At 51.4% G+C, this 27,321-nt stretch overlaps 1 protein-coding gene across 1 annotated transcript in view; it reads left to right on the top strand.

Annotated features, from left to right (window-relative positions):
* The window catches only part of LMCD1 (LIM and cysteine rich domains 1), a 33,389-nt gene extending 7,656 nt beyond the window's left edge, over positions 1-25,733 (top strand). Inside the window, exons 2-6 of the mRNA XM_054838335.1 lie at positions 9,864-9,952; positions 11,876-12,131; positions 17,131-17,469; positions 23,022-23,237; positions 23,695-25,733. Coding sequence (XP_054694310.1) covers positions 9,864-9,952; positions 11,876-12,131; positions 17,131-17,469; positions 23,022-23,237; positions 23,695-23,853 — 1,059 coding nt within the window. The 3' untranslated portion in view covers positions 23,854-25,733. The remainder of the gene's footprint in view (positions 1-9,863; positions 9,953-11,875; positions 12,132-17,130; positions 17,470-23,021; positions 23,238-23,694) is intronic.
* The last annotated feature ends 1,588 nt before the right edge of the window (positions 25,734-27,321 follow it).

The raw sequence follows: 27,321 nt of genomic DNA, 5'->3' as shown, positions 1-27,321 counted from the left end.
CTGAGAGCAGAGCTGACACGTGTCAGACAGACGTCATACCTTGGCTCTGCTCGATAAGCAGAAGCAGCAAACATCTTCCTTAATGAACGGCAGAGCAGATCTTGCATGTGAGATGTGTGGAGTATCTGTTCCAGAAGGGAGGATGAGCCAAAACAAACCCCGAGGTGACTCAGACTGAACTCCAGCTGTGACTTGGTATGTCGTATCACCCAGGGCTTGTTTGGGTTCCCTCGGTATCTCGGTTGTCCTTACAGTGTGTGTTTCAGATGAGTTAAGTGGGGTTGTGCCCTCCCAAGCAGAAGTCTGGGGCGGTGTTGGCTCCCACACTGGTACCCGCAGCAAGCGGAGGTCGAGTCATCTGCATCTCTAGTCTCTGCCACGCTTGGTGTGGGATCAGCGGCTGCTCCTCTTGGGCTGCAGCACTGCTTGCCCCAGGCCATGCCCAGCACTGGATCCTGAGGAACAACTCCACAAAAGAGCTTTTTTGGAACTTTTGAGCTCTCCCATGATGTCTTTTGGGGTAGTTTTCCCAAAAAAGTTTGAGGCAGGCTTAATGAGAAGCAGGTGATCCCCTTCTTCAAGGAATTCATTGAAGTTTTCCAAGGTGGGAAACCTGTCTGGGGAAGTGCTGAGTCAGTCAGATTGCCCATCCAAACCATGAATTAAGGTGCTTGAGGCCAAGCTCTTGAAAGGGGACCTCTGCCACCCAGGAAAGGGTTGACTGGGGCTCTTCTGCATGGTAAAAGCACCTTAATGCAGTATTTTAGGATTAAATGGAATTACTTGTTTAAATAGCTAGACAAAGCTGTGGTTTTTCAGACACATACAGCCTTTCCTACTGGGATGTTCAGGCCAAGTTTTCAGTGCCTTTGGTGTTGGCCTGAAACTCTGGACTATTGTTTAGGTTACACCAAAAATTATATTTTTTTACTTGCACTTCAGTTGCACCTTGTGAGTGTGGAGCTGTGGTGGGTAGCTGAGCCCTCAGCTGTGCTGAGATGCAGGTGGTGACACACTGATACCCTAGGGAGTGTTGGCAGAACTCCCTTGCATTTAAATGTATATACAAAAGCTAGTTGAATGATTAAAATATAATGGCCTCATTCAAGCCATCACCCGTGAGTTCAGGTTGATGTGAACCTTTTGCCAGCATAGGAACCACTGAAGGGAAAAACAATCTCGGTAATTTGACTAGATAACTGAGAATCTTATTTCTTCTAGAGCATCTGCTTTTCAGCTTGAATTAGAAAATTAAAATAGGAGTGAGACTGTTTGACGGGGGTTTCTTAGTACAGAGTGAATATTACCTAGGCACTGCCTTTATTATATGTAGCTATTTGAAACACTGATACCTTCAGGACTCCCAATAGCGTACAAAACAGCATGGGCTCAGAAATGAGTAGTTCTAGTTACTACACAAATTGAGGGGAGCAGCAGAGGATCTGTTCCATTGCTAACACAAGTGTCCTGCCTTGCCTTAAATTTAAGGCAATCTCAAACACCATTAAGACCCCAGGCTCGGTCTCTGTGATGGCTCTGTCCCTGCAGCTGGTGTCCTGTGGACTTGTGGGAGTCTCTGACCCAAGTACTGGACCTTGCAGCCCCAGTGGATGCTCTGCAGGATGCTCTGGGTGCAGCCAGGGCACAGCCCCCCTTCAGCACGGGGTCTCCATGGGGCTGGGGGCTCTTTTGGATGACCAGCACAGGTCATCTGGCAGCAGGTGGGCTTGCCAGCGCTTTGTGCCGGGGAGGCTTGCGCCACCGTGTCCCTGGGCATGCCAGAAGGAGCTTTGCTTGGCCAGTAGCTGATTTTTGTATGTGCTGCTGGTACTTTTAAGAGGGAGGAGTTCAGAAGTTCCTAGCTCTGGTCAGAGGTGCTGCTGGGTGGCCCCCCCTTCCTGGAGGAGAGGCAACTGCGGGTATGCTGAGAAGGGACAGTTGGGTGCAACACAGGGTTGTAAGAAGGCCATAATGGTAAATCTGCCCTGCTGGACCCACGGTAGGAAGGAAAAGGCAACCAAAAAGGCTTTTTTGTATGTCCTGAGTCTGGCTTTATTCCTGCTTTTAACTAAAACATAGCCCCTTGGATGTGTTAATATTTTGCTGTTGGGCTTGGCTGACTTTTCTCCCGCAGCCCATGTAAATACTTCTTGGCTTTAACTTATGGTGGTGTACTTTTCCAGAGCTCGCAGCATTCCCCTCTCTGTGATAGATACCTCTTCTGTTAGATGTAAACACTTACACCCTCCAGTTATTGGAAATCCTTAAGGAAGTTTGAGTTAGCTCCCTGTTATGCAAGTTTAGCTCTATTATAGTCAAATAATGATGACAAATGAATTGCTATCCATCCATATCCCTGAACTCAAGGATGCATTGAGCAGACTGGTCCCACCCCTGTGAATATCATATGACTTTTCCCTTTTTCTTTGTTCAAAGGACTTTCTCAGAGTTGGAGTTGTTAATCTCCACAACTCATTGCAGCTGGAGGAACCCCACCCAAAGTGTTCGTGTGGTCCCTCTGCTTCTCTTAAGCTCTCTTCTGCCCTGGCAATGATTTACTGGGGCAGGGTATTAAATGCTGAGACTGCATGAGGGTCTTCAATATAAACCCTTCTGTGCAGCCTCTGAACTTGCTGGGGAAAGGTCTGACCGTGAGGAGAGGTGAAACGAGGACCTCGGCTCTGAAGGGCTGTTGTGAAGTTGTAGTAACTTTTTGGAAACCAGCTTTTCCTCTTCCCTTCCTAAAAAGGAGGAGAAAACATACTTGAGGTAGTTACGTGTCTCCATCGCCGTTTTTAGTCTCCAAATAAGGTGTTGTGCAATAAGTGTTTTCAGGATCCAGAAACCTCTTTGCAGAGGCAGGAGGGACCTGCTTCGCCAGAGCCTTCTGGAGCTGCAGCAGCTGGTCCCGAAAGCCCTTCCAGAGCTGGAGAGCAGCGGGTGACTTGTGCAGCAGTGCCAGGAGAAGTAATGCTCCTGGGGTTACCCCTCAGACTGCTCCTGAGTCTGCTCTGATGGTACTTGAGCTCTCTGCCGGCATCGAGCACAGTAAGTCAGAGCAAGCGGTGTCCTGCCTTGTGCCCCATCACTGTGCATGTAACTAGCTCTTGCAGGAGGGTTTTGTGGGAGCTTTGAGTTTTTGAACCTTATTTCAGGCCCAAGATCCTCTGAGGATGCAACTCCAGATTAATCTGCCAGCTGGGCTCATGACCCTGTGGGTCCATTGCCCCAGCAGTGGTGTGGTGGCCAGTGCTGCTGGCTGAAGCTGCCCTGTGTTTTCTTGTGGTATGTGGTGTATGTACCACCAATGGTGAAACTGTCCTGCTTAGGAGATACCTGGGCTTTTCGGGGTGTTTGGTTCCCATTGGCAGCACTATTAAAACTCTTTTTGGGATTAGATCAAGGTCCCTGTGGATCTGCAGGAGAAAAGAGAACTAAAGGTCTCCCAAGGGAGTATGGTCTTAGCATCCCTGGTCAGATAAGGATCTCCTTCAGCTAGCATCCTGTTGTTACAGTGACTGACTTAGCAGCTGGAGCTGGCTCTGCTTTTCTGTTTCCACCTTGTTTGGCACTTAACCAAGTCCCCGGTCTGTGCTGTGGTCTCATGAGATGTAGCCTGCTTCTGCTGGAGGTCAAAACTGATTTATCAAGTCTGTCTTGACCCTGTGCCTTGTGCATGGCCAAAGAAAGATGGTGTAAGAAGCAGTCCAATAGCCAGGAGAGAAAACTAAGCATCACCAGAAAGCAAGTGCCAGACTCACGACTGCATTTCCCTGAAGCAGTGTCAGCAGCAAATTCTTCAGCAAAGGTGGGTGCCTCTGCCTGGGGGGACCAGGCTGCAGGCGGTGAAACAGCCTGAGGCACGTGCTCCATTAGATGTTGGTCTGCTGCTACTCTGCTCCATTTCCCTTGTGTATCAGTCATTGAAGTCCTTAAAGGAAAGCAGAACATTGTTACGGGTTCCTGTGGCACTTGGTGGATTAATCTGTTACAGATATTCAGTGGGACTTCCCAATTCTGCAATGACCTGAGATAAACCAACCTCAGAGCAAAAGCAGCTATTGGCAGAGGATGTTAGGATGTTAGCTTTCCCTAACTGGCTGCCTTGTAAGCTCTTTAAAAAAAAAATCATATTAAGTTTCTTCTACTCACTATTCCATAAACCAATGGGGTCTCATGGAATGAGCATCCCTGGAGCCACGCCACCCTCTGTGGCTGTACAAAGATGTTAAATACATCCCAAGGCACTCGTCCTTACTGTACTCATCAGTGCTCATCACTGTCTGCGGGAGGATCTCAGCAGCCATGCTGCTGCTTTTGGCAGTGAGCTGCTCATTGCCACAGGCTTAGACTGGATGTGGGGAGACCACAAAACCATGACAGCTAATGGGGCTCTGTCCATATATATCCACTTATACCTAAGAGGAAAGGACCTGTGTAAATGCAACCCCGGAAGGTAGGAGATGTTTCTGAGGGCCTGTGCTTATGACAGCAAGTGTCTGAGCACTCCAGGTCTGAGTTCAGCACACTTGTGGTCTAGAAGTTTGGCCCATTAGCCTGGTTGTTTCCAGAGGAGCCTTCACTGGGAAGCACTTACCTATGTTTAGTCTGTAGTTTCATCTTGGATGTACTACATCTCTGGCACCGGACTGGTGGTGAGGAGAGTGGAAAGAAGCTTACACTTGGAAGGATTTAAGTCATGTGGATGTGTTTTCTCCATGCGCCATTGGGGGCTGTTCCCTCACATCAAACTCAACTGTCAAACCAGCTTCAGTAGACCCTTTGGCAAAGGGTCATTGCCAAGGTGTGCTGGGCTGGTCAGAGGATGATGATACGCCTCTGGAAAAAGCCTTCTGGCGTCTCAGCTGAGCTGCAAATGGAGCAGGCTGGTGGAGCTGGACACTGACCTGGTCATCGCTTCTAACTTAGGGGTCCATCTAGGCAGACCTGCCTTGGAAGCTCAGTGCTGCTTTCCAAAGGAGTCCTCAAACTCTAACCCAAGATGGAGCCATGTTTGGATTTTTCCTTGTCACTTGTCATTATTATCACTCTATTTTCCAACCATTGAGTAAACTTACCAGTTTCTAGGATGGCCCTGCCTTTGGCCAGCATAGTAGTGAACCATGGTATTACTGGCATATTTCTGAGATTGTTCAGAGATGTTTTTGTGGGTAGAATGGCCTCAGTTTCCTGTCATTTCACTACCTAAGAATTTCCTCTGCACTGACTTGCTTTCTCTTTTAATAGCAAGAATGCTATAAGACACAAAAAGCCAAAACAGAAATCTTAAAATGTACTGTATATCTAGTCATGGTGAGCAGAATTTGCTTTTCTTCCAAGCAGTTTGTTGACACAGGCCTTTTTTTAAAGGCATTACAAATGTCTTCAAACTCTATCTTAAACTTTAGTATTACCTTGCTTAACACTGCTGCTCCCAAATGGGCTTGGGCATAGGTGGAGTCTAAGATAGTTGAGGAGCATTTGTTTCACATTATCTTACTGGGTTTGTTTTTTTTTTTTGCAGTGTCTTGTGTGTCTTTTCTTTAAAGAAATCTCCTTTTATGCATATTTGAGGAGCTGGAACAGAGCTGTGAGGAGAAGCTCCATATCTGGGCAGGAAGTCCTGCTGACCAGGCAGCCCAAAAAACAGGCAGCGGTGCCTGTTATGTTTGGCCAGTGCACAGAGATGGAAATGAGTGGCTGAAACCTCCCTCCACTTCTGAGGGAGCGAGGAATAACGCTGTCTTCCAAATAGATGTGGCTGTGCTTTGACTTGTCAGGAGAAGATGCTGCCCAAGGGGTCTGAGCTTGCAAGGCAATGCAGCAGTTGGTGGGTGAGTGCCCTGTCCCTCTGTGGAGGGGGCTCAGGCTGCTCCTGCTGCCCTGGCAAGGTCTGCCTGTGCCACAGGGATGTCCCCGAGACTTCATGGGGCCACCTGAGCTGCCCCATGGGCAGTGGGTGGGATGAGCTGCCATCTCAGCACCTTCCCCTGCTGCTGGAGACCTACACCTCCAAGGGCAGAGAAACCTGAGCCATCTCAGGAGCTATGTGTTGCCTTGAAGAGCCTCTCAATTTTTCATGTTTTCCTATAGCTCCAGACTCACAGCTGGCTTGCATGGTGAGGAGCCTTATGCTACTGACACCTGCAAACAAGAGGTCCCAAGGAGACTTGGAGCTCCTGGTCACCAGGGCATGTGGTCTGGTCTTGGCTAGAGCAGCGCGCAAATGGGAGGGCTGCTGGCTAGTTTTACAGCACACGTCTGAACCTGTATGTGGCCAAAAATAACGGCTAGAGCTCCCGTAGTTTTGTCTTAAGGAAATGGATCCTCAGCCTTTGTATAACCCAAAGGCAAGGATTGCCTGTTGATGCCAACGGGTTTGTTCAAGTGAAACAATAATGGTAGTTTAAGGTAAGAGCTGAGACTTTGCTGTATTAAATGTGATCTGGTTTACTGTATTTGGGCTGAGTAAATGTGTAACTGAGACACCAGTGGCAGCTCCTGGGGTGCTGGCAGAGGTGCCAGGTCAGCAGATGGAGAGGAGCAGCCTGCCTTGCTTGGGCTGGTCCAGTGAGCCTTACAGGGACGGCCTGGCCACAGGGTGCCCCTTGGGTCGGAAGCACTCATTGGATTGTCCGTCCATCTGAGCTGGCCGTTCAGCCCACGGTGGTGTGATCCCAGCTCTGGCAGCAGGTAGGCTTCGGGATGCTTGCCCTGCCCTTGGCAATGGACAGCCTGGCCCAAGCCATCATGTGGCAGCATTTGGAGTTGGGTAGTGTCTAAAATGGATCCAGCAGCCTGGACATGGATCCTCCAGCTAACTGGGGTGATGGGTAGTGCCAGCCCGCTCTGGAGAGCAGATATGAGGGTGTTCTGGAGAGTACTGGTCAGTAGGTACTCCATGGGCTTTGAGTAAAGAGCAGTTCACCTCAATTAAACTTGGACCTGGGATGTGAAGCAGAAATCATGTTTGGATAAGTAGAATAAATTATCAAGTTGGATAAATTACCAAGCAAGGGGCTTGTTAACACTGAAGTACCAGAGTGAAATGCTGGGTTCAGCTATTGGGGGGGGGGGTGTGTGTCACAGGCTGGTGGTCACCCCGAATGGCTGCGAGTTGTGCACTGACACCTGGGCTCTGAAGTGTCGGGTTGTTTTGGGGTTCACATACTGGTTCTTGCTACTGACAACACTTTCCCTTTGCTTCTCCCCTTGTATGTAATGAAACTTTTCCAAATGAGTTTATTTAATCCAGATGTTTGTATTTTAAATAAACAGCCATTCATAGTCCCTTGCCTATACTCAGCTTCTGTCTGACTCATTAAGATCAGAGTCAGTTCAAAAACCCCACCAGTTGTTGGGTATCTAGCACAGGGTTCCAGAGCTGGCAAGATTGTAAGCGGTCTGTGCTGGAATCTTAAATGTCTTTATCTGATCTGGAGTGCTGGCATGTAGCTGAAGAATCAAAAATGTCCTATTTTTCTAGACATTAGAGGCAGGGTGGAGTGTGTGTGCATGTTAAGACTGTTTTTATGAATTCCTGGGGTGAGAGGTCTTTTCACTGACTTCAAAATATCTGGAAAAACTGCAGGTGAAAAATTAGGTGAAAACTACAGGTGAAAGCTGAGGCACAAGGGAAATAGTTCACCTTGCCCGCAGGACTGCCGAGATGGGCCATTTCGTGCCCTTTGGGCTGTGTCTCTCAAGGATGAGCAGCCTCGCATGGAGACTTAATAGTTCTGCGCAAAAAAGCATGTAAAGGCTTGTCCACCTTAAAAGTTTCTAGAACCATCTGTTCATAAAAGCTTCATCCTTACCACCAACACTGTGTTTTCCGAGTCAGTCCAGTGCCTGTCCTAACTGAGAGCCATCAAATAACCTTTTCCTCTCAAAAGCTGCTGAATACGAGTTTGGAAGCTGGAGGAGCCCGGGGGTGCCCTGGGTCTGTGCAGGAGCTTTGAGGACCCTGGGAGCTGGCGCTGGAAGCGGGAAGGGTGGATCCGGAGGAAGGAGCGGCTGCCAACATCATTGCCAGCTCAGCATCCGCACGAAGCTGTGGAGCCCAGCACCGCTGGGCAGAGCTTAGGGCCGCTCGCCAGCCCGGCTGGTGCCTGCAGTGCCAGGCCACGTGTGGGGGGGCCCTGCACAGCCCCCTCGAAAGGGAATTGGTTTGTTCTAACCGCCTGCAGCACTGCAGAGTGAAGGAGCTGAGCACGTTCCCCCAAATGCACACTTTAAAAACAGCCTCTGTTCTTTTACTGCTATTGATCCCTATGTTTGAAAATAGGTTTTGGGAAGGATGGCCGGTGCCTGTCCCCATGGGAAGCTGGGCAAGGCTGTGCCTTGCTGGGGCAGTAGGATGGGGCTGGCAGGGGGAGCAGCGTGCACGGACAAGGGATGAGGGCTGTGGGCTGCCGAGGGGGGAGAGGAGCTGGGGCAGGAGGTGGTGTAACAAATACTGACTTAATAGCATATAATTTTGTAATGAAAGACTATCATAACACAGAAACACATGGACTAGATTAATACTGCATAGGCAGGCAACACCCTTCTCCGGCAGTAGAAACCTCCACAGCCTCAACCATTCTGCCGATGGGCTTAAATGTGTACACAAAATGAATAGCCAATGCCTAGAACAAGTTTCTATTTTGAGAGGGATTAAAGATCTTCTACAAAAACTTGATGAATAGGAGCAAGTGCCAAAAAGGGCATGGTGGGATGAGACCCATATGTGTTACACCTTAATGGAAAATGCAGCCTGCGAGGCCCAGAGCGGTCAGAAAATTGCAAGAGACTGACACTTCCTAATGCTTCTGGAGACTCAAAAGTACTCGGTCTTTGCAGAGGTGGCCGACCACCCCGTAGTTCAATCTGACTGTGCAGGGTCAGATCTGCTGAGATGGGGTGAAGCCCCTGTGATGCTGCCAGCGCTGCTGCTGGGCTGGTGCGGGGGGATGTCCTGGGACTGCCCTTTCCTCAAGTCACTTCTGCAGGGAGCAAACTCCTTTCGGACAGGAGTCAGAGTTCCTGTAAAAACAACCAGGCTGAGATAAATGCAGTGTCCTGTGGTGTCACCTCTCCCTGGTGCTTCCTGCGGTATGTTGTTGTTGTCTCCGTTGTACCCTCCTGTATTCTTCATGTTCAAAAAGCCATGTGTGATAAATCCATGGTGCGGATGCTAAAATAGGTCTATTTCCAGTGTTATTGGCTCCTGTTGTGGTTTTTTGCACTTGTCTCCCTCCTGATGGGAGGTTATTAGGACAGGCTGTGCAGCGAGCACCCAGGTATGTAACCGGCTTCTGTTTTCAGAGAGCAGCAGAACCGCAGCCCTTTCCCTGCTGCGCTTCCTGTTCGCTGTGGAAACCACCCGTAAAGCCCTGGAAACAGGCCACGTTCCCAAAACACACTTGAGCCCCTGTAGAAAGACTAAGGAGGTCCAAGCTGCAGTAAAGCAAATTTAGCACCAGGTCATGGCAATGCACCTCCATGTCTCACCACGTGAAATTTGACTTGCACAGATTCACATACAATGTATAAGCTGAATCAAAATAATCTTCTAATGAGACCTGAGGCCTCTGCACATGAGAGTAAGGTGGCTGCCTGGTCTGTGCATGTTCACTATTTGATGTGCCATCTTCCCTCATTAAGGTGGGAACCTTCATCCCAAGGGTTCCCGCATAAACCTGTAGCAGGTCTGCACGGACAGTGGTCAGATGGTGTTGGGAGGCTTCAGGCTTCACAGGACAGAAGGCATGGCTGAAGAAATCAATGTCTGAAGGACAAAGCACAATATTAGTTCTCTATTGTCAGATAATCTTTGAGGAAAAAGCCTTTCCAACTCTGCTGTCCTGTTCTTTTTCCAGATGTCGGTGAGCCAGCCGCAGTCAGGAAGAGGTGTGCCTTGTTTACGCTGCAGAGGGATGTGCATGGGCTTCGAGCCACATTCTTGGAGGTAACGTCTCGGGCCTGGCCCCAGCACTGTCCCTTTGTCCTGTCAGTATTCAGACTCCAGTGCCTGCGAGTGCAGAGAACTGCAGAGCGCTTGAGTGGTGCTGGGCGGTGCAGCAAGGACATCCTGTCTGGATAGGACAACTGCTGAGAAGATGCTTCTGCTCCCTGCTCTCCATTCCCTCCCTGGTCCTGCTCTTTTTTTAAGCCAGTCGCATCCACAAGTGCTTAAAACAAGCTGAGGCCATCATGCAGTTGGGTTTCCGCTTCTGCTAACGCTGCCTGCTCCCTGGGAGTTGAGATTCTCTGCTAGGCTGGGCGCAGGTCTTGGCAGCGAGCTGTGGCTTGGGAAGAGCAGAAAGCCGCGGTGGCCCAGCCTGCAGAAGGGTCTCACCTGCCACGGGACCATCCCCGGCACAGCCCTGCGTGGTTGGTGCTGTTCAGTGGGACGTCGGGAGGGGGGGCACGGTGCCAAAGCTGCTGCACAGTGTGCTCAGCACGAGCCGCCCAATGCCCCATGCAGCATGCGTGCTAGAGCACGGATCCTCTGCGCGCTGGCTCCCCAGCCTGCCAGACCGTTTGGAAACGAATTAGCGAAAACAAACATGTCCGTGCTTGCTTTGGAGGCAGGGAAATGCTGACCGAAAAGATAATCCCGTGCTGTCGGTAGGAGTTGTGCCAAGTGCCTGGCTGTCACCCTCATCCTTGAGGGCAAGCGTGGGCGCAGGGCTGGTGGAGTGAAACAAAGCCCTTGGCGAGGGCTCGGAGCTGCGTCCTGCTTGGTAGCACTGTGGTGGCTGCTGCTGCTGGCTGTCCTGAGCATCCTGACAGCTGAAACACTCTGCTTAGTGCCAGATGCGTCTTGTTGTTTAATACTTTATTTTTAGTTTCCCCTGTTAAAAACCCTGATTTAGGTAAATAGCCACCACATCAGTAGCTGGTTGGAGCCCACCAGTACTGCGTGTTTGGCTCCGGGCAGGGCGGTGGGCTGCTGCCCTGGCTGCTTACAAACCCGAGTGGGAGAAACAAAGGGGGCTTTGAAACAGAAGGGAACTATCCAGATGTCATTAATTAGAATAGAATTAATGCCCTCTGAGGTTGTCTTGCAAAACACTAGACTCTTTTCTGTGAGCCTGGAGAGCCCCTGCTGGGTGCTGCGGGCTGCAGGTGGGTGCTCTGTGCTGCTGGCACCCTTAGGTGGGCTCCACGGTGCTGGTGTGGCATCGTGTCCTGCAGCCTTCGGTTCCCCATGTCAGTACCTTGCTGCGTAGAAATGCAAATTTTAAAATGCTCATTTGGTTGAATCACTACTATTTTTTAACTGACTCGATTAAAGGCTGGTTTGAATCATGCTCGTTCCAGGATCCTGCTGAAATACTTGGGGTTGCATCAGAGTTAGTTTGTCCTTTTGCTGTTAGCATTTGATGGGAAAGCCGGCCAGCAGTGAGTTGTCTTATAGACTTATGTCTGTGATTTATAGCTATTATAATTTAAATAATAGATACTGAGGCATCAATTCCTCTTTTAGTGGTCACTTTTTTAATGGCATGTAAAGCTTTATAAGAGGCGAGGCTAGTACTCGGCTGTTGGAGACGGGTGAGGGTGGGAGATTTAGTGATCCCTGAAGGGGTTCTCAGAGTTCAGGGAAAGAGGCAGCCGCTCTCAGCGCTGCTGCGACTGCTCTTGCTTGGGACAGCACTCGGGTTTGCAGCTTTCTGCTCCGTGCCACTGCCGATCCCTCCGGGATGAATTGTGCTGAATCCCCGTGCACGGCTCAGGCCGCAGGAGCCTTGTGTCTTATGCCCTAACCCTGGTCTGCATTTGACCTTTGGAAGAGGCTGATGCTCCGTGGCTGAGCTGTCGCATGATCGTGTGCCTCCTGCGACCCAGCTCGTGTCAAAAGGATGATCTCGCTTGTCACCCGCAGGAAAATCTGCAAGTCATGCAAATGCAGCCAGGAGGATCACAGCCTGAGCTCAGACGTGGAGGACGATCGGAAAATTGGGCGCCTGCTGACAGACTCCAAGTATGCCACGCTCACCGCCCGGGTGAAAGGAGGTGACGGCATCCGCATTTACAAAAGGAACCGCATGATCATTACCAACCCCATCGTCTCTCGGAAGGACCCCACCTTCGACACCATCACATACGAGTGGGCTCCCCCGGGGCTCACCCAGAAGCTGGTAAGACAATCCACAGCGTGTTTGGCTGGTAGTTGTGTTGCTTAATGGAGAACATAGCTCGACTCTGGAATAAAGTTATCAGGAAAAATAGTAAAACATATGGTTTGCCTCGGAGAGCAAAAATGTACATAACACTCTGTATTTTGGAAAACTGCGTAAATAACCAGGGTAGGTAGGAGAGAGGAGTGGATTGCTTTTGGGTTTTTATAGGTTTGCTTACATTTCTAGGAGAAGTCTTAATGGGTTTTACAACTAAAAAGCTCGCTACTTTGGTAAAGCTGATGTCCAATAAAAACATTGCTGAGGAGAGATCCCATCTCCGCTGTCCTGCCAGTTGTACAACGCCCGTGCAGCCCACGCAGGCATTTGCACACTCCAAAACCCCGGGCTGGATGTGGGAGTGATTCCTCCAGACCTTCTCGGGGTGCTGGGCTGGGACTTGCTCCTCTCCCGAAATGCCCCTAGGAGGGCACCAAGGAGGCAGAAGGCTGTTAAAGCCGTGGGATGTGCGCAAGGACAGGAGCTAACTCCAGAGAACCGTCTCCACGCTTCTAAAGCGACATGGGTCTGGACTGGGTTTCTGGGAGCAGCGGTGGAGACGAGCTTTTTGGGTGGCTTATTTGGGCAGGAGGAGCTGCCCTGGGCTCTGACATCCCTCTTGGGGAGGGCGTCCTGCCCTGCTTGTTGAGTCTGATCTCTTGGAAATCTGGGCATGAGCCTGTCCCGAACCAGCCAGCACGGGCGCAGGTACCAGCTGGGACACTTCCACTTGTCTGGAGGTTTCTTCAGGAAATTATACTTCAGTCTGTCTCAAAAGCAGGGAGATTAAATGAATGTGGAAAGAAATAATGCTGCACCTAAATAGTGCTGTGTTTGTAAATTATTGTTATGGAAATGGGCTTTAATGGTAATGGCAAAATAACTGTCATCTTTCATATAGTAATTTTTTTTTGCTTAGGTAGTCATTACAATCTTGGACTTAAAATAGGCCTGGCATCTCAGGTTTATTAAGCAGGAGTGCAACTAGTGCTCACCTGTGCCTCTGCAAATCAGAGGGCCCTGACCTGCCCCCCCCAAAACGCAGCCCTGGTTCCTTTGAATGCGGCATCGCCTCGGCCCGGGCTGAGCGGCCACCGAACGCTGCAGCAGAGCCAAGCCAGCGCTGACTTCGTGCCTTAACTCCTTTGTAATGCTGTCGTCTTTAACTTCGGCTCAGATTTGCTGGATGAGCAGAGGAGGGGGAAGGGGGTTTAAACTCTCCTTGTGGTGGGCAGTGAGGCTGCGGCAGGAGCATCCTGCCTGTGTGGGCACCAGCTGCCCATCGCTGCTGCCTGAGGAACGCCTCCCCCCCCAGATCCAGCACCGGAGCTGGGGTTTTTCCTCACAGCTAAGCGTAGTGTGGTCTAGATACAGAACCTAGGGAGAAATGTTTTTGAAGAGAACTTGGGATAAAAAAGGGAGATGGGGAGTGTGGTCCCATGCTGAGGGCTGGATCCAAAACCAAGCCCCCAGCCCCACCTTCCCTCCTGCGCCCGCTTTCCTTCCAGGCGAGCGATACCGCTGCGTGGGAACAAACGGAAGCGGGGTTTGGTGTGGGGAAGTGTTAGCCAGCCGAGCGCTTCTTGAGGGAAGGCACTGAGCTGTGTGGTGGTACTGAAACCACCATGTATTATGCTGTCATTAGTGGACAGCTTTTGCTCTTCAAATTAAACAAATAGCTTAAAGCTGCTGAAAATTGCAACCAGATTTTTTTAAAGACGAATTGGGGAAACAAATGTGAAATTGCAGCTGCAGACCTGAGAGGCAGACTGATTACTTCTTAAAATTCAGCTGCCATCACCTCCTTGGAAAGGCCGACTGGGGGTGGCGTGCGGCCTGCGCTGGGGGTGCAGCTGGGGCTCTGGTGCCAACGGGACAGACCAGCGGGCTTTAAGGAGGGACCGAGGCCCCGGCGTATCCAGCTGCCTGGTGTGCGATCCCAGCGCTGCTGCTCGCGGCCTTTCCCTTCCCTCTGTAGGGGGTTGGCCCGGCAGGAATGTTTCTTTAACCAGTGTTTGCCTTCCGCAGGTCCCACAGGGACTCGGGGAGCTCGTGAGGGCTGGGGAGAACAATGCTGGCACTCTCCTGCCCAGCTGGGCCGTTAAGCGCGCTGCCCAGCCCCGTGTTTATCAGAAACCGGGTTTCACTGCTCAGCAAGCTGGCCGCAGCGATGCTGCGAAAGGTGCCCGAACCCTGCTGCTCCTGGGTCGCTTTCTTCTTCTGTGGGCCTGAACCCCGGCCGCACTGCCGTACCAGCACATGTTTGGGGTGATCCGTGGGGGGCACAGGGAGCCCGGCAGCCCCCCCGGCCCGCGGCAGCAAACCGGGTCCCTGCAGCTCGGGGGGTGCGTGCTTTGGGAAAGCTTTGGGAGCTCTTCAAAGCGCCCGAACAGACTGGAGGATGTCTTGGTTCAATAAACAACATGCAGCAGCTTTGAAGACAACCTTGACAAATTTTGGCTCGAAGAGCGACTTGACAAAGTTTTAGGAGAGGTGCTGGATGGCAGCCATTCTTGGGATCGTGCAAAGGGGATTTGGGCCAAAAAGCTTTTAGTGCATAACTGCCTCATTCCAGTGATTTCCTGCTGAAGGCAGGCTGGAAACTTGGGGTTGTTTGTAATATTGTTGTCCTGAGGTGGATGGTCCAATAACAGGAGGAAGTTCAGAGCATGTTTTCATTAAGCTGAGCCTGGAGAAGTTATGAAGTAGATATTCAGGGTCCTTGGGGAAAGGAAGAGAGCAGATCACAAAATATCTGCAAAATCCAGTAGTTAACAGTGAAAACTTAAAATGCTTTTCCTCAATTATCTGTGCTCAGGCAACATAGTAAAGCATTTGACTGTAATAATACATGGTAGCAGCAGAAGAAACAGATTTTTATTATCCTTCATTTCATTTTTTGGTGTCAGGTTGAATTTTTATCCCTGATCTACTCTCTGGACACATTTTATAACATCTGCAGTTATAACTTCAAGCATTCCCTTGATGAGGGAGTGAAATCCCACCATGTGCCCCTGACCCCTGCACGTGATCCCACCTGCGGCCAACCGGTCCCACTGTGCTTTTAAGAAAGCCTGGGACTTTGCTTTCTGTCTCACTTTCGGCACAGACGTTCGGTGTTGGTGGTGGGGAGTCTGGCGCTGGAGTGGAACCAGATGCCTCGGCTGCACGTGCTGGCGCGGGGCTGCTCTCGTAGCTCTGGTGTAAGTGTTCGCGAGTCTTGGCACGCTTGTAGTGGATTAAGAATTTCTTCCATTAAGATCCTACCATGTTACTACTCTGCTAGTGCTCTTGCTGCGGCTGAACCAAGCCAGCGCGGGCTGCAGAGCGCACGCTGTCTGAGCGCTGGGGGTGTACGCATGGAGGCTTTGGTTGCTGCTCTTCCCGGTTGCCAGATTTCAGTGGCGGTGTATTTATTTTGTGGGGCAGTGCCTGTGTGAGGCCCAGGAGGAGCCGTCAGGGAATTCCTGTATCCAGCTTCTGTAGTTCCTATTAGGATTTCTCACTTCTGTGAAAGCCATCTGTGCACCAGATCACTCCTGCAGCATCCTGCAGCGCTCTGACCAGCTATTATTCCTGAGCAGCACCTTCTCCCATGGGATGACAACCCTCCCCCGGTAAACTTCTGGATATCAATCCTACCCTTTGCACAGAGGCACGAGATACTGAGTGTTGATGTCTAATATCACGTGCAACGATGTTAACATCCACTCCAAGAAACAAGGAAGAAGCCCTGCCTCCATTAAATCATTTCTCTATTGCCGTCGCAAGGCTTCAGGCAGGAATCTCTCCCTGCAGCACTGTGCAGCACTGCTGTCTGGCTGCAAGTAGCTGAGGTGGAAGCTGACTTTGAAGTTTTTACAGATGTGATGAGTTGTTCAGAGTTGTGCAAACATTTCTGTATTTAAAAGGCCACATTGAACCAGACTATGTACAGTAAACAGTTAATTGCTTCTACTTTTTAAAATTCAGTTTTCGGATGCTGACCAAGTAAGAAACAAATCTAATGCAGCTGGATGCCGGTCTTTAAACTGGAATGGCAGGGAGCCAACTGGCTGCCCCTTAGCTCTTCACACTACAATAGGAAAAATGCCTCCAGTGGAAAACTCCCTTCCCCTTAGCACCAGGCCAGAAGTTAACTGTACAGACCCCACCGTCCTGCAGACACGAACTCAGCGTGGGACAGACCTCTCGCGAGATCACGGTTTACTCCGCTTTTAAGACAGCGGCTAGTGGCCAGTTGAGTGGAGACTTTATTTTGGCTAGTTTTTTGGTATTTACTTTCCATGCTGCAGTGACCAAACACCTTTACTGCAGAATCAACAGTCAGGTAGAGTTGGTGGCTGTCAGTGTTACAGGCTCAGCTGCTACCTGACTATTTTTTCCTGTATTAAGATTTTTTTTTCTAATTGACAAAAGGGCATCTTCTGCTGTAAACTGTGCTGCCCGCAGCCCGTGAGGGCTATGGGGTGCTCTTGGTGCAGCCTGACCTGCTCCCCGGAGCTCTCCCTGTGCTGGCACGGGGCAGGAGGCAGCTGGCTGCTCTTGGGTTTGACATTTATGGGTTTCTGGGCTTTTCAACAGCCTTGTTATCAAATTCCCTGGAACAGTGGCATGCTAATGCCAGCAAGGGAAACTGTTGGGATCTGGCAGAAACTAGCGAAGCAAGTCTGTGCTGCTTTGTTTCCTGCACAGTCTGGGGTTTTCGTTTTGTTGGTTTTTTGGTTTTTTTTTTAAAAACACACCCTGAAACAAACCACCCAACCTGTTTTCTGAGGATGAAATGATTAACAGTAGCCTCCTGGATGCTACCTGCATCTGAGTTCAGCCTTTTCTTTCTGAAGCGTAGGTTAGAACAACTCAAAGGGGAAGGGGCATGTGTTCTGCCACCACTCTGTAAGGTAAGGTGTGCAAAGCACACGTGCAAAGCAAGTAACTGTCGGTGCTCTTGCCGTCCCAGGCCATGCAGTACATGGAGCTGATCCCAAAGGAGATGCAGCCGGTGGCGGGGACGGACGGGGCGTACTATCGCCGGCGGCAGCTGATGAGACAACTCCCGCTGTATGACCAGGACCCGTCCCAGTGCCGCGGCCTCGCAGAGGGCGAGCTGAAGCTGATGGAAGACTTTGTGAAGAAGTACAAAGCCGAGGCACTGGGCGTTGGGGAGGTGGCGCTGCCGGGCCAGGGCGGCAGCGGGAAGGAGGAGGAGAAGAAGCCCCAGGACAAGAGCATCGCTGCCGGCAAACCCTCCGAGTCCACCAATGGGGCCCTGGAGCGCGCACCCGCGGAAGGGCTCTACGTAAGTGCTGCGCTCTGCGGTGGTGGGATGGGCTGCGGGGGTGTCCCGGCTCTGCTCTGAGTTTGGGGAGCTTTCCAGGAACGGGTTCGGACTCAGCTAGAGGGAGAAGAAGGTTGCACCGGCCAGGGTTATCTGTTCCTTGTTCACAGTAGTGCCCCTGTGGGCTTCTCCAAGTCTGCTGCAGTGCTTTTTCACACTACCGGAGCAGAGCCGCGATGCTCAGGTGCATCGTGGCGTGCTTTGGTACAGCACTGTGAAAGGCCTGGTGGGACCCCTCGCCTGCTCCTGCTGAGCACAAGTACCCGTCCATCAGGGATGGGCAGGGGTGGGTTATCTCCTCTTCACCATCTCCCTCCCTCCACCAAGGTGAGTAAACCTTCCGTTAGCTGTAGGAGCCGGTGATTTCAGCTGCGGATGCTTGGCAGGTCTGAAAGATTGGATGTGACGCGGCCCCGCGTGATTGTGAGTCAGTAAGGTGCTCCAGATCAGAAACTGGTTTCCTGCGCGTTAGTGGGTGTTTCCAGCTAGGCTTCCAGGCCAGCGCAAGAGGAAGGACCACAAGTGACGGTGGGTGGTGGCTCAGAGGGACATGGAGATGGTGCTCCTGGGGCTGTAATCGCTCCAGGGAACTTTGAACAGAGCGTGCGTGTCTCTGGGCATAAAAATACATTTCTACAGGGAAACAGTTGAGATTCCCAAACACCCGTTTAGATTTATGTTCTCCCCGCGCTGTCTGGAGCGGCCATTGTGGTGTTGAACAAATGCTTACAAAATATGGTGAGCGAGAATTTCGTACAGCCCCTGCGAGGGTAACTTGCAGCAGAGGATTTAAAGCTGGGAGAAAAATGGTGTCTGAGTGTTTAAGGCAAGACTTTTCTAGCCATTACTGCACTGAGATTGTAACACGTTAAGAGCAGTTTTCATTTTCATTCCATATTGGGTAATGTCTCCCCTCTGCTGTGGCCTTTTCTATTAACGTGCATCTGACTTTGAGTCCAGTGTTAGAGTGAAAGTTTTTCACTATTGCAGCAAAATATTGAATTGGACAAAGAATTTTAAGCTTAAAAAAATAGCCAAAAAAGGAAGGTTTCCATCAAACATATTAATAAAAGTCATCTTAGCAATGAGGGCTTATTTAGACTGCAAGTTTGTCCTTCCAAATAAATACATAACTGTGCTGTTATTCTACATAGTTTAAAGCATCATTTTTCTAGAGGCACTAGCTGAAAAATGGAAGAGTTTCAAAAGCGGTTGCAGGAGATCCACTTGGACCGACGTGCTGCTCGGCACAGCTCGCAGCAGACTTACGGAGCACTGCGGTTTCTTGCCGTGCTGAAGACAGACCTCCTGTTTCCAGCTCTAACAAAGCACCGCTCGTTTGAATTTGGTCTCTCATGCAGGAATTAATGCAGCTGACCTGTTTGCAAGATCTGAAATGTGCTAAACTTCCAGAAGGTCTACTGGCTTTCACAAAACTGTACTGGAAGAGAAGTTCTGCCATAGAAAAAAGAGATATAGCACTTCAGTACGTGTGAGGTTGAAAGCAGGCATGAGCAAAACGAGTTGTATGAAGGTTGAGAATGGATGTAAAGAGACTAGAAATGAAGTGCACGAAGCCAGCGACGCTGGAGGTTTTCATGTTGTCACATTCAGGGTTGAAATGTAGATCAGCGCACTACAGGTGTGGAGGTCTAGGTACCTCTCTACTCGTGTGACCACCTCCCGTGTGTCTCCCAAACCTGGGTGTTAAACACACCGCCTGCTCCCAAGCCTGAGGAGGTCCCCCGAGCCCCCTCCACCGCTGCTCTTGGGGACGCTGCAGGTGATGCCCACGGGTGCCACCAGCCTGCCCAGGGCTGCTGCAGGGCACGTTGTCCTCAGCTGGGAACGTGTCTGTCCCTGGCACTCAGACTGCAGGACTGCAGCAATGAGGAAGGCTTTTTGAGTAGATACATGTGCCTTTGGTTCAGGGGCGTAGGGGGAAAATACAGTGCTGAATAGCTTATTTTGGAGATCCTGAATAGCTTATTTTGGAGATCCTGATTCTCAGGCAATTTGTGTGATGTTTCTTCATATTGAGTCCATTAGAAGTAGGACACAGATTTGAATCTGTTAAATACCAAACCTCTTAATCAGCACCAACAGCTTGACTTCACCCTATTTCAGATCAAGGTGTGAGACTGAACTATAAATTTATGAAGATCAGGTGTGGGGAAAAAACAAAACCAAACCAAGCCACAACCCTTGCTGTAGAAGAGAACGAACCCTGAAAGCACCAGTGCTGCACCAAGAAACAAGCTGCAGTGATTTCCTTGGGTGTTTGTGTGGTCTGTGCTAAGGTTGTTAAACCCCTTATTGCACACTCAGGCCAGCTGTGTTGAAATTGGTGTGTGAAGGCAAACATCCAGGGCCAGTGTAAATCACCAGGAGAGGCATCTGAGCTCAGATGGCTTTTTGAACTCATCTCAGCTGCAGAGAGGGGCCCCATCACTGTAGCATGTCTGTCCTACGAGCCGAATGCTCTCCACCGAGCATAAAATCATCTTTAACCCTCCCAGAACCGGAGAGTCCTCTGGTGTTATAAGCCACTGTGGTGGAATCAAATCCTGAAACGGTTGATCAAAATTAGCCATTGTCCTGAAAAGCTCAAGGCCAGCAATGTAGTGAGTGCTCGGGGGAAGCCGTGTGGTGCCCAGGGAGCTCCTTCTGCGGGAGCTGGCGTTGAGAAATAGCAGCCAGCGGAGAGAGCGAGTTTGAAAAAGCTTGGGAGAAAGGAACACTGTCTTGGCCAACATCTCTGGTAACTCTGCTAATAAAGTCTTCACTCCTCTCCCTACACGATGGAGATGTAAAATGAGTACCAAGCTGTAATCCCATCTTAAATTTTGAAGAGCCACTTTTTATTTATTCTGTAAATGGCAGGAGGATAGAAGTTATATGATGCTTAGGAAAAGCCCTGTGAATAATTGCCATAGAAAGAAACAGCAAAATAAGTTGTTTTTTTAACAGTTCGTATTGGCAAGAAACTTGAGCCTGGAGTTGGAAAGCTGCTCGTGTTTGTTCTCGCTGTTAGATCTTGCCAGATAAGCAGGGCTGGATGGATGGCTCTGGCGGCTTCCCCAGGGTGCCAGTGTGGAGGCAGCTGCAGGGTTGGGCTCTAGCGCCCTGAGCCGCCCAAATCCGGTGCCTTGGGGAGGTATCGGGGGTGCAGGGAAAAACACTGAGGGGTGCAGAATTCATCGAGCAAGGTGTGTCGAGAGCGCTGCTCTGCCAGCTGCTCCGCACCCGCTGCGGCAGCTTCGCGTACTTCTGTTCTTGTTCGTAGAGACCCAAAATAGCACGGCTGCTGCGCTTCTCCGCTTCTGCTGGAGCTTACCGCCTCGTTGGCGGGGGCCTTGGGAGAGCTCGGGAACGCGTCTGCAGCCCTTTGGAGTGGAAGGAGCAGTGTAAGCAGACGTATCCCCTTTCAGACTCGCAGGAAAACCAAGCCAGGAAACATCTTGTGTCTCCTCTTGTGCTGCCGTTGCTTGTCATAGGGGATTTGCTGGTAAAATAGGAGATGCCCGTCAGCTTGGTGGAACCGCTCCAGGCGCTGTGGGGCTGTTCCTGAAAATCCAGACTAAGCGAAGGAGGAGGCGATAGCAAAGTGCGTGGTGTGCGGGAAATAATAGCAACAGAACAAAGAAAAGCCACTTGGTGGGTGTAGAAAGACCCGTAGCCTTCTGCTGTGTAAGGGGAGAAGGGAGTTTAAGCAGGCTCCCCAGACGCAGAGAACGGTCTCTCTAGCACTCGAGCCATGAACTGGCAGAAGGGGCTGGACATGGTGGGGAGCTCGGCTCTAGTTGGACACTTGCAGAGCTCAGAGGGACCCCTGCTCGCTCTGTACCCCAGAGAGGCTGTGTCTGGGGCTGCAGCAGCGAGGATCGCCAGGGTCCCATGCCGTGGTGGCATCAGGGTGGTGTTCCTTAGGACACGGACCGCAGCTGCCGTGCGGGACACCCCGCTGCTCTGTCCCTGCCCATCCCCGGGGCCCTCCTGCAGCTCAAATGGTCAGTTTGCCTTCAGCTGAGAAACTTTATCTTTGTGTCTCTACGACCCACCTATTAGAAACTTGTCAACTTAAATCAGAGCGTTTGTAAATGAAGCTGCTGTTTGAGCGTGGGGCGGGAAACTCCCGGAGCTGGAGGGGACACGCCACTGTGCGAGTGCTCTGGTCGGGCACAGCAGCTTACACCGCAACACGTGTGACACACAAGCTGCTCCGCGCTGTGTTGTGGTTTGTACAAGCCCCAGCCAGCCCGCTGCGGAGCTTGCTAGCGGAAGCCTGGCCTTGCAGCCACGGGCTCTGCTGGAACAGAGTCCAGCTGCTACTTGGGAGCGTTTCTTGTAGGAGTGATGAAGCACAGACTCAGCTTCGGAGAGGAGAGCTTTAAAGCTTGCTCTTAACTAATCGCAGCATCGCTCTGCAGGCACAGAGAGAGAGTAAACCCAGTTGGTCTTGTGGGTAATACACATAGATGCTAATTAATCTTCAGATTAGCCAAATCTAATTCTGTCTGTTTGGACTGTTATAAATCAAAAGCACTGTGCTGAAATCTGTAGTGACATCTGTCTTATGTGTAGATATATATATTGAAAAACAGTGAGAAACGACCAAAGTTCCTAATCTCTCTGTAAAATATCAGTCTTTGGCATGCTGTGTTTCTTCTGTACTACAGGATTTTTCTCAGAGAACCTTTGGATTTTTGTGAAGGTTGGGTTTAGCTTGGGGGGGTCCCAAAGGCCAGATGTTTAGCTGATGGTGGGTCCTCACCTGCTTGGGGATCTGGCTGGAAGGAAGTAAACAGTATTCCAGGTGAGGGCTAGCAAATGTACGTTTTAGAATTAGTTTTATATTATGGCTTGACGCTGTCCACACGTACCACTGGTCCAAATGTTCGCGCAGGATCTGGGGCAATAGACTTGGAGACATTGGTGCTGCTGGCGTTGGGTGCCCTGTGATGCTCTCTGTTTTCTGAGCGCTGCTGCACAACTGAGACTTTTCTCCCAGCGCTTTTCTCAAGCTGAACCATTGCTTTCTCTTCAGTTTAGCTGTTCTCACTCTTCCCCCTCGCTGCACTGTTGCTGTACCTTTGTTTCAGACTGGTGTGTTTGCTGTCCCTTCCAAGCTGATTCAGCTCTGAAATGGTTTTGGTGTTCTCAACTTTCCCTTCACAGAACAAGAGCTCAAACAAAAGCAACCTAAGCCACACAGCCTAGCAGTCCTGGAATTAAACGTTTTATTTCCACTGTCCTCCTTGGCATTTTGGGATGTAAAGCAGGAACACAATAGGTCCTTCAGCCTATGTAGGAAGCATTGAGGACGTGCTCGGAGATTGTGGTGTTCCGTTTTGCTGACCATGTTTCTTACCAGCCGTACGGTTAAGAACGATGTATTGAAAAGATGCCGTGAATCCGTATGTCTGAAAGTAAACATCCATCCCGTGCACTGAGCGCTGCTGCTTTGCTCCTGCACGCCCGGCCCCATGCTCACCCCTCTGCCTCTCTTGCAGCGCTGCGAGACCTGCAAGCAGGCGGTGCCGGGGGACTGCCCGGTGGTGTACGCCGACAGGGCGGGCTACTCCCGGCAGTGGCACCCGGCGTGCTTCGTGTGTTGCCGGTGCTCCGAGCCCCTCGTCGACCTCATCTACTTCTGGAAGAGCGGAGCCGCCTGGTGTGGGCGGCACTACTGCGAGAGCCTCCGGCCACGCTGCGCCGGCTGCGACGAGGTAGGGACTGGCCGGGTTCCCTCTGCCCGGAGCTCCCTGCGTGCCCTGGGGTCCTGGCGCGGGCTAACTCAGGGCTTCTCTGGTGCGCGTCTGGGACCGGTGTCCTTCTGGTGCTGGTCACCAGGGCTGCGGCTGCTCTGGGGAGCTGGAGGTGCCTGAGGAAAATGGGGTAAAGCAGCGTGACGTTAATGCCAGTCTTGGCTAGTGACACGGTATCTCAGAGCAACAATCCAGCTCTAGTTGCATTTAAAACCTGATGGGTTTATGGTGCTTAATTGCAGCCCATGACTTTGGCTTAATTGCTTGGGAGCAGTCCCGTGCCTTTTGCTTACCCCTCCTAAAGCCTGGCCTCCGCGGCAGACGGGCTTGGTGGGAGGCGCGGGGCCGGTTCTCCCTGCTCCTGCCGCGCTCCAGCTTGGCGAGAGGGTGGCAATAAGCAGTTGTGTCTGTCCTGTAGATCATCTTCTCGGAGGACTACCAGCAGGCAGAAGGGATGGCCTGGCACAAGAAGCACTTTGCCTGCCTGGAGTGCGAGACGCTGCTGACCGGCAAACCCTTCGCTCTGCACAACGCCAACCTCCTGTGCACGACCTGCAGCAAAAGCAAGCGCCTCTGAGCGGGGAGCAGCCCGGGGGCACAGCGGGCTCCCCGAGGTCCTACCAGCACTGGGCTCATTTGATGAGTACACGAGAAAGGGAAGGTTACAAAAAAAATTAGAGCCTGGCTATTCACTTGCAAGCAACTAAGTGCCCCCTTGCATCCAATACAGCTTGCGGGGGAATATTTCCTTGGGGAGGAAGCAAAGGAAATTGGTACGCCTGCGGGTGGGAGGTACACGGCGTATCTGACTAGGAGGGACTGAAAAGGAGGGGCTGTGCTGTGCTGGTGTTTATAAAGTCTCTCCAAGCTTCTTATGACTAAGATTTTGCAATAATCTTTTGGAAATAACACATCTCAAAAGTAACTTTTGGCATACTAAACCCATGGTCATGGTCAAAAACAAGGGTTGTTGGTATTTTTTGAAATCCATACTGGAAGTTTACGCTAACAGGCTGCTGACAACTGTACTAAAGCAATGGGTTTGAGGAATTTGATTAACCTGGGTGCTTACCTTCTGAAAGCAAATGATATAAAATTGCAGCAACATATAACTGTAGCTTTCTCCTCCAAAGTGTTCAATAATGTAAAAAAATAACGAATTGGCCCGCGGGGCCCTTGGTTTAACCCCGGGGAGGTGGGAAGGGTGCAGCTCTGCCCTGGGACGACCGGCTGGCTCAGCCCCCGAGAGCTCTGGCCCTGGGATGGGGATGCAGCAGCATTCCCGGCCGGTCCCACCAGCCGCGTTCCCGGCCCCCGCCTGCCCCCCACTGCCTGCTCCTGCGGGCGAGCGTGTCTCCACAGAGCGGCATTGTGTTCTGCCGCGACTCGGGAGGTCGTTAAGCATTTAAAGTGTGGCCTTTATTTCGGCTGGGTCTGACCAGGGATTTTATGGAAAACAGCTTTCCAGCCTAAGCTGTCTTGGGGGGAGGGGGTATGCCTGAACTGCTGCAATGCCAGATTTTCCCTGTACCCTATCTGTGCCCCCCCACCCCCAAAACCAGTGTACCTTCCCCTCAGAGCCGGCAGCACCCTCGCCCTGCATGCTGCGTAGCTCTGTGTCCCTCAGGGAGGTGCCCGTACCCCCTTGGAGCCGATGGGGTGACACTGCCCCGGGATCCAGCGCCGAGTCTCTGTGGATAATCCAATTTGTTCCCTACATCAAACAATGCTTCTGGTAGCCCTGAAAATATCAGATAGTCTAGGCTGGCAGATGTCTGTGTGCTTGATCCTTTTTTCATATATTAAATGTGTTATTTGCCAGAGAACTGGAATACTTTTTGCAGAGGTGAGTGTGCAAGGAGCTCACGATTGCTAGGTTTTCTTTCTGCTACAGAAGATGCTGTTTTTTCTTTAAAGCATGCTCTGTGCTACGGATGTTTGCTTGCTTATGATAAAATAACTTGCATGTGAGAGTCGGGGGGAACCTGTGCAAGCTGCAGGCCAGGCTCTGCCCCCCCAGGGGATGCCCATCCGTTGCAGTGTTTGAGCAGGTGAGACCCACATGGTGTAAAGACACATCTGGATGTGGGGGGTGATGCCCTCTTACACTTCATCCAGCCCCGTGCTGTTCCGTGGTTGATGTTGCTGGAAACGCGGGGGTAGTTAAAGAGCAGAGCAGAACATCCCGAGGTGACAGCGACAGCCGTAGCTGGGGGGTGACGGGTGTGTGTGGCAGGGTACCGGGGTGCATGTGCTGCTGGGGTCGTTTGTCCACCTCAGGTTATTTAGTGGATGCGTTGAGTGCCTGGGGGTGTCCTGAAACTCGGTCGGATGCTGCAAGTCAAGAGAGGAGGTGTAGACCTGAAGTTGTGCAAGGAATAATAAAGGTCCCTTGGATACGGGCACTTTGGTTCTAAGTAAAGTGGGAATGAAAAATAAAGCTCAGTGCTTAATTTATTACTGCCTCTGTTTTGTTACAAGGGAAGTGTCTCTACATCTTTGTAATTATTATTTTTCTTAAAGACACACCTTTATTCTAAGCCCTGCGATGTTACGGCAGCCAAAACCACGCACGTTGAGTGTGGGCAGCGCCAGGAGCAGTGTGAATCACCTATGGGTGCTATTTCAGCACAGGCATTACCATCCAAACAGCATTCCTTGAGGGCAAGTCCGTGTCCCTTTGCACCCCCAGCTGGTTACGTTACCCAGTAGGTGCACAGCTGTCTGGAAGAGAATTAAATGGGGAGAAAATCCACCACAAGCCTGAGTTCCTAGGTGAAAGATTATGAACTAAACTCCCCAGCGTGCTGCAGTCTTCTCCCTGGGTGTGTTGGTTTTGCCTTGGCTGGCTGCGCAGTCCTTGTGGGGGTGCGATACAGTGGGGGGGGGGGGGTGATGCTGGCTGTCCCCGCACCGAAGCTGCTCCCCCCCTGCAGCCGCCTTCCCTCCCCAGCCCGACGTGAAACCAGGGCTGTGCCAGGCAGTGGGTCCTGCTCCCCGGCTTGTGGGGTGGGGGGTTTGGGGGAGACCCTGTGAGCTGGGTGCTGTGCTCTCAGCGCTGACGCTACCGAGCCCCACAAAGTGTGCAGTGACGTCTTTTCCTTTGAGTATTTGAGACCAAGTAAGCTAGCCGAAGGGGTGCGTGGTGTGCAACAAGTCCAGGACAGAGTATGGTGGGTAGGGGATGTCCCCAGGGTGGGGATGCTCATCTGGACCTCGAACATCTGTTGTTAAACCCGTATGGATGGGGACCCTGGTCCTGTGCTTCTGTGCGCAGGGGGGTGAGCTTGCGCCCAGGTTCCCACGGCTGGCGTGTTTTCTGCATCTGTGGGCCAGCACCTGCGTGTAAGCCCTTTAGCGGTGGGATTTCCAGTGGACCCCTCTTCTCTTGGGGTCCCTTCCCCTCTCCCCTGCCTGGGGAAGTGTGCGGGTAAAGGGGATCAATCCCCCTTCCACCTCTGCCAGGGTTAACAAACCAGCAGAGCCTCAGAGGGAGGTGGTGGAGAAGAGGTGGCTCTTTGCTGCAGAAGAATGTGCATGGTGGGAGCTCGGGTAAATGTCGGAGCGGAGGCACGGGGAGAGGACGGGGTTTCAGGGGGAGGGCTGGCACCCCGGCATGGCAGCGGGAGGGGAGGTGTTACCCTGAGAGCAGAGCCTGCCCCTCCTGCCAGCTGTGCTCCCGGGGGCTGTGCGGGCAGCGCTGGGTCGTCCCCACCGCCCTCCTGCCGCCGGATCGTCTCCAAGGGACGGAGAGGTCTGGTCCGCTTTGCGTACAAGGACTGTCCTCGGCGACAGGACCTTTGTGCTGGACTGTGACCGCGGTCCTCACGTGGCAGCATCGACTCCTTACGCAGTGTGTCGCCGTTAACACAATCCTCCTCACTAATGCCTTTGTTTGTCTACTTGGAAAAAAGCTGCCACTGTAGCATGTTCTGGTTTGGGGTTTGATTTTGTGATCTGTAAATGGTAATTCTTCTCTGAGGTCCCTGTTTTGGCATACACATGCTTGCTTCAGGCTTTTTGGACTGCTGGCATCCACTCGAGC

This window comes from Grus americana, chromosome 11 (assembly GCF_028858705.1).
Source record: "Grus americana isolate bGruAme1 chromosome 11, bGruAme1.mat, whole genome shotgun sequence".
Lineage (NCBI taxonomy): Eukaryota > Metazoa > Chordata > Aves > Gruiformes > Gruidae > Grus > Grus americana.
This window is presented reverse-complemented; position numbering and strand designations above follow the sequence as displayed.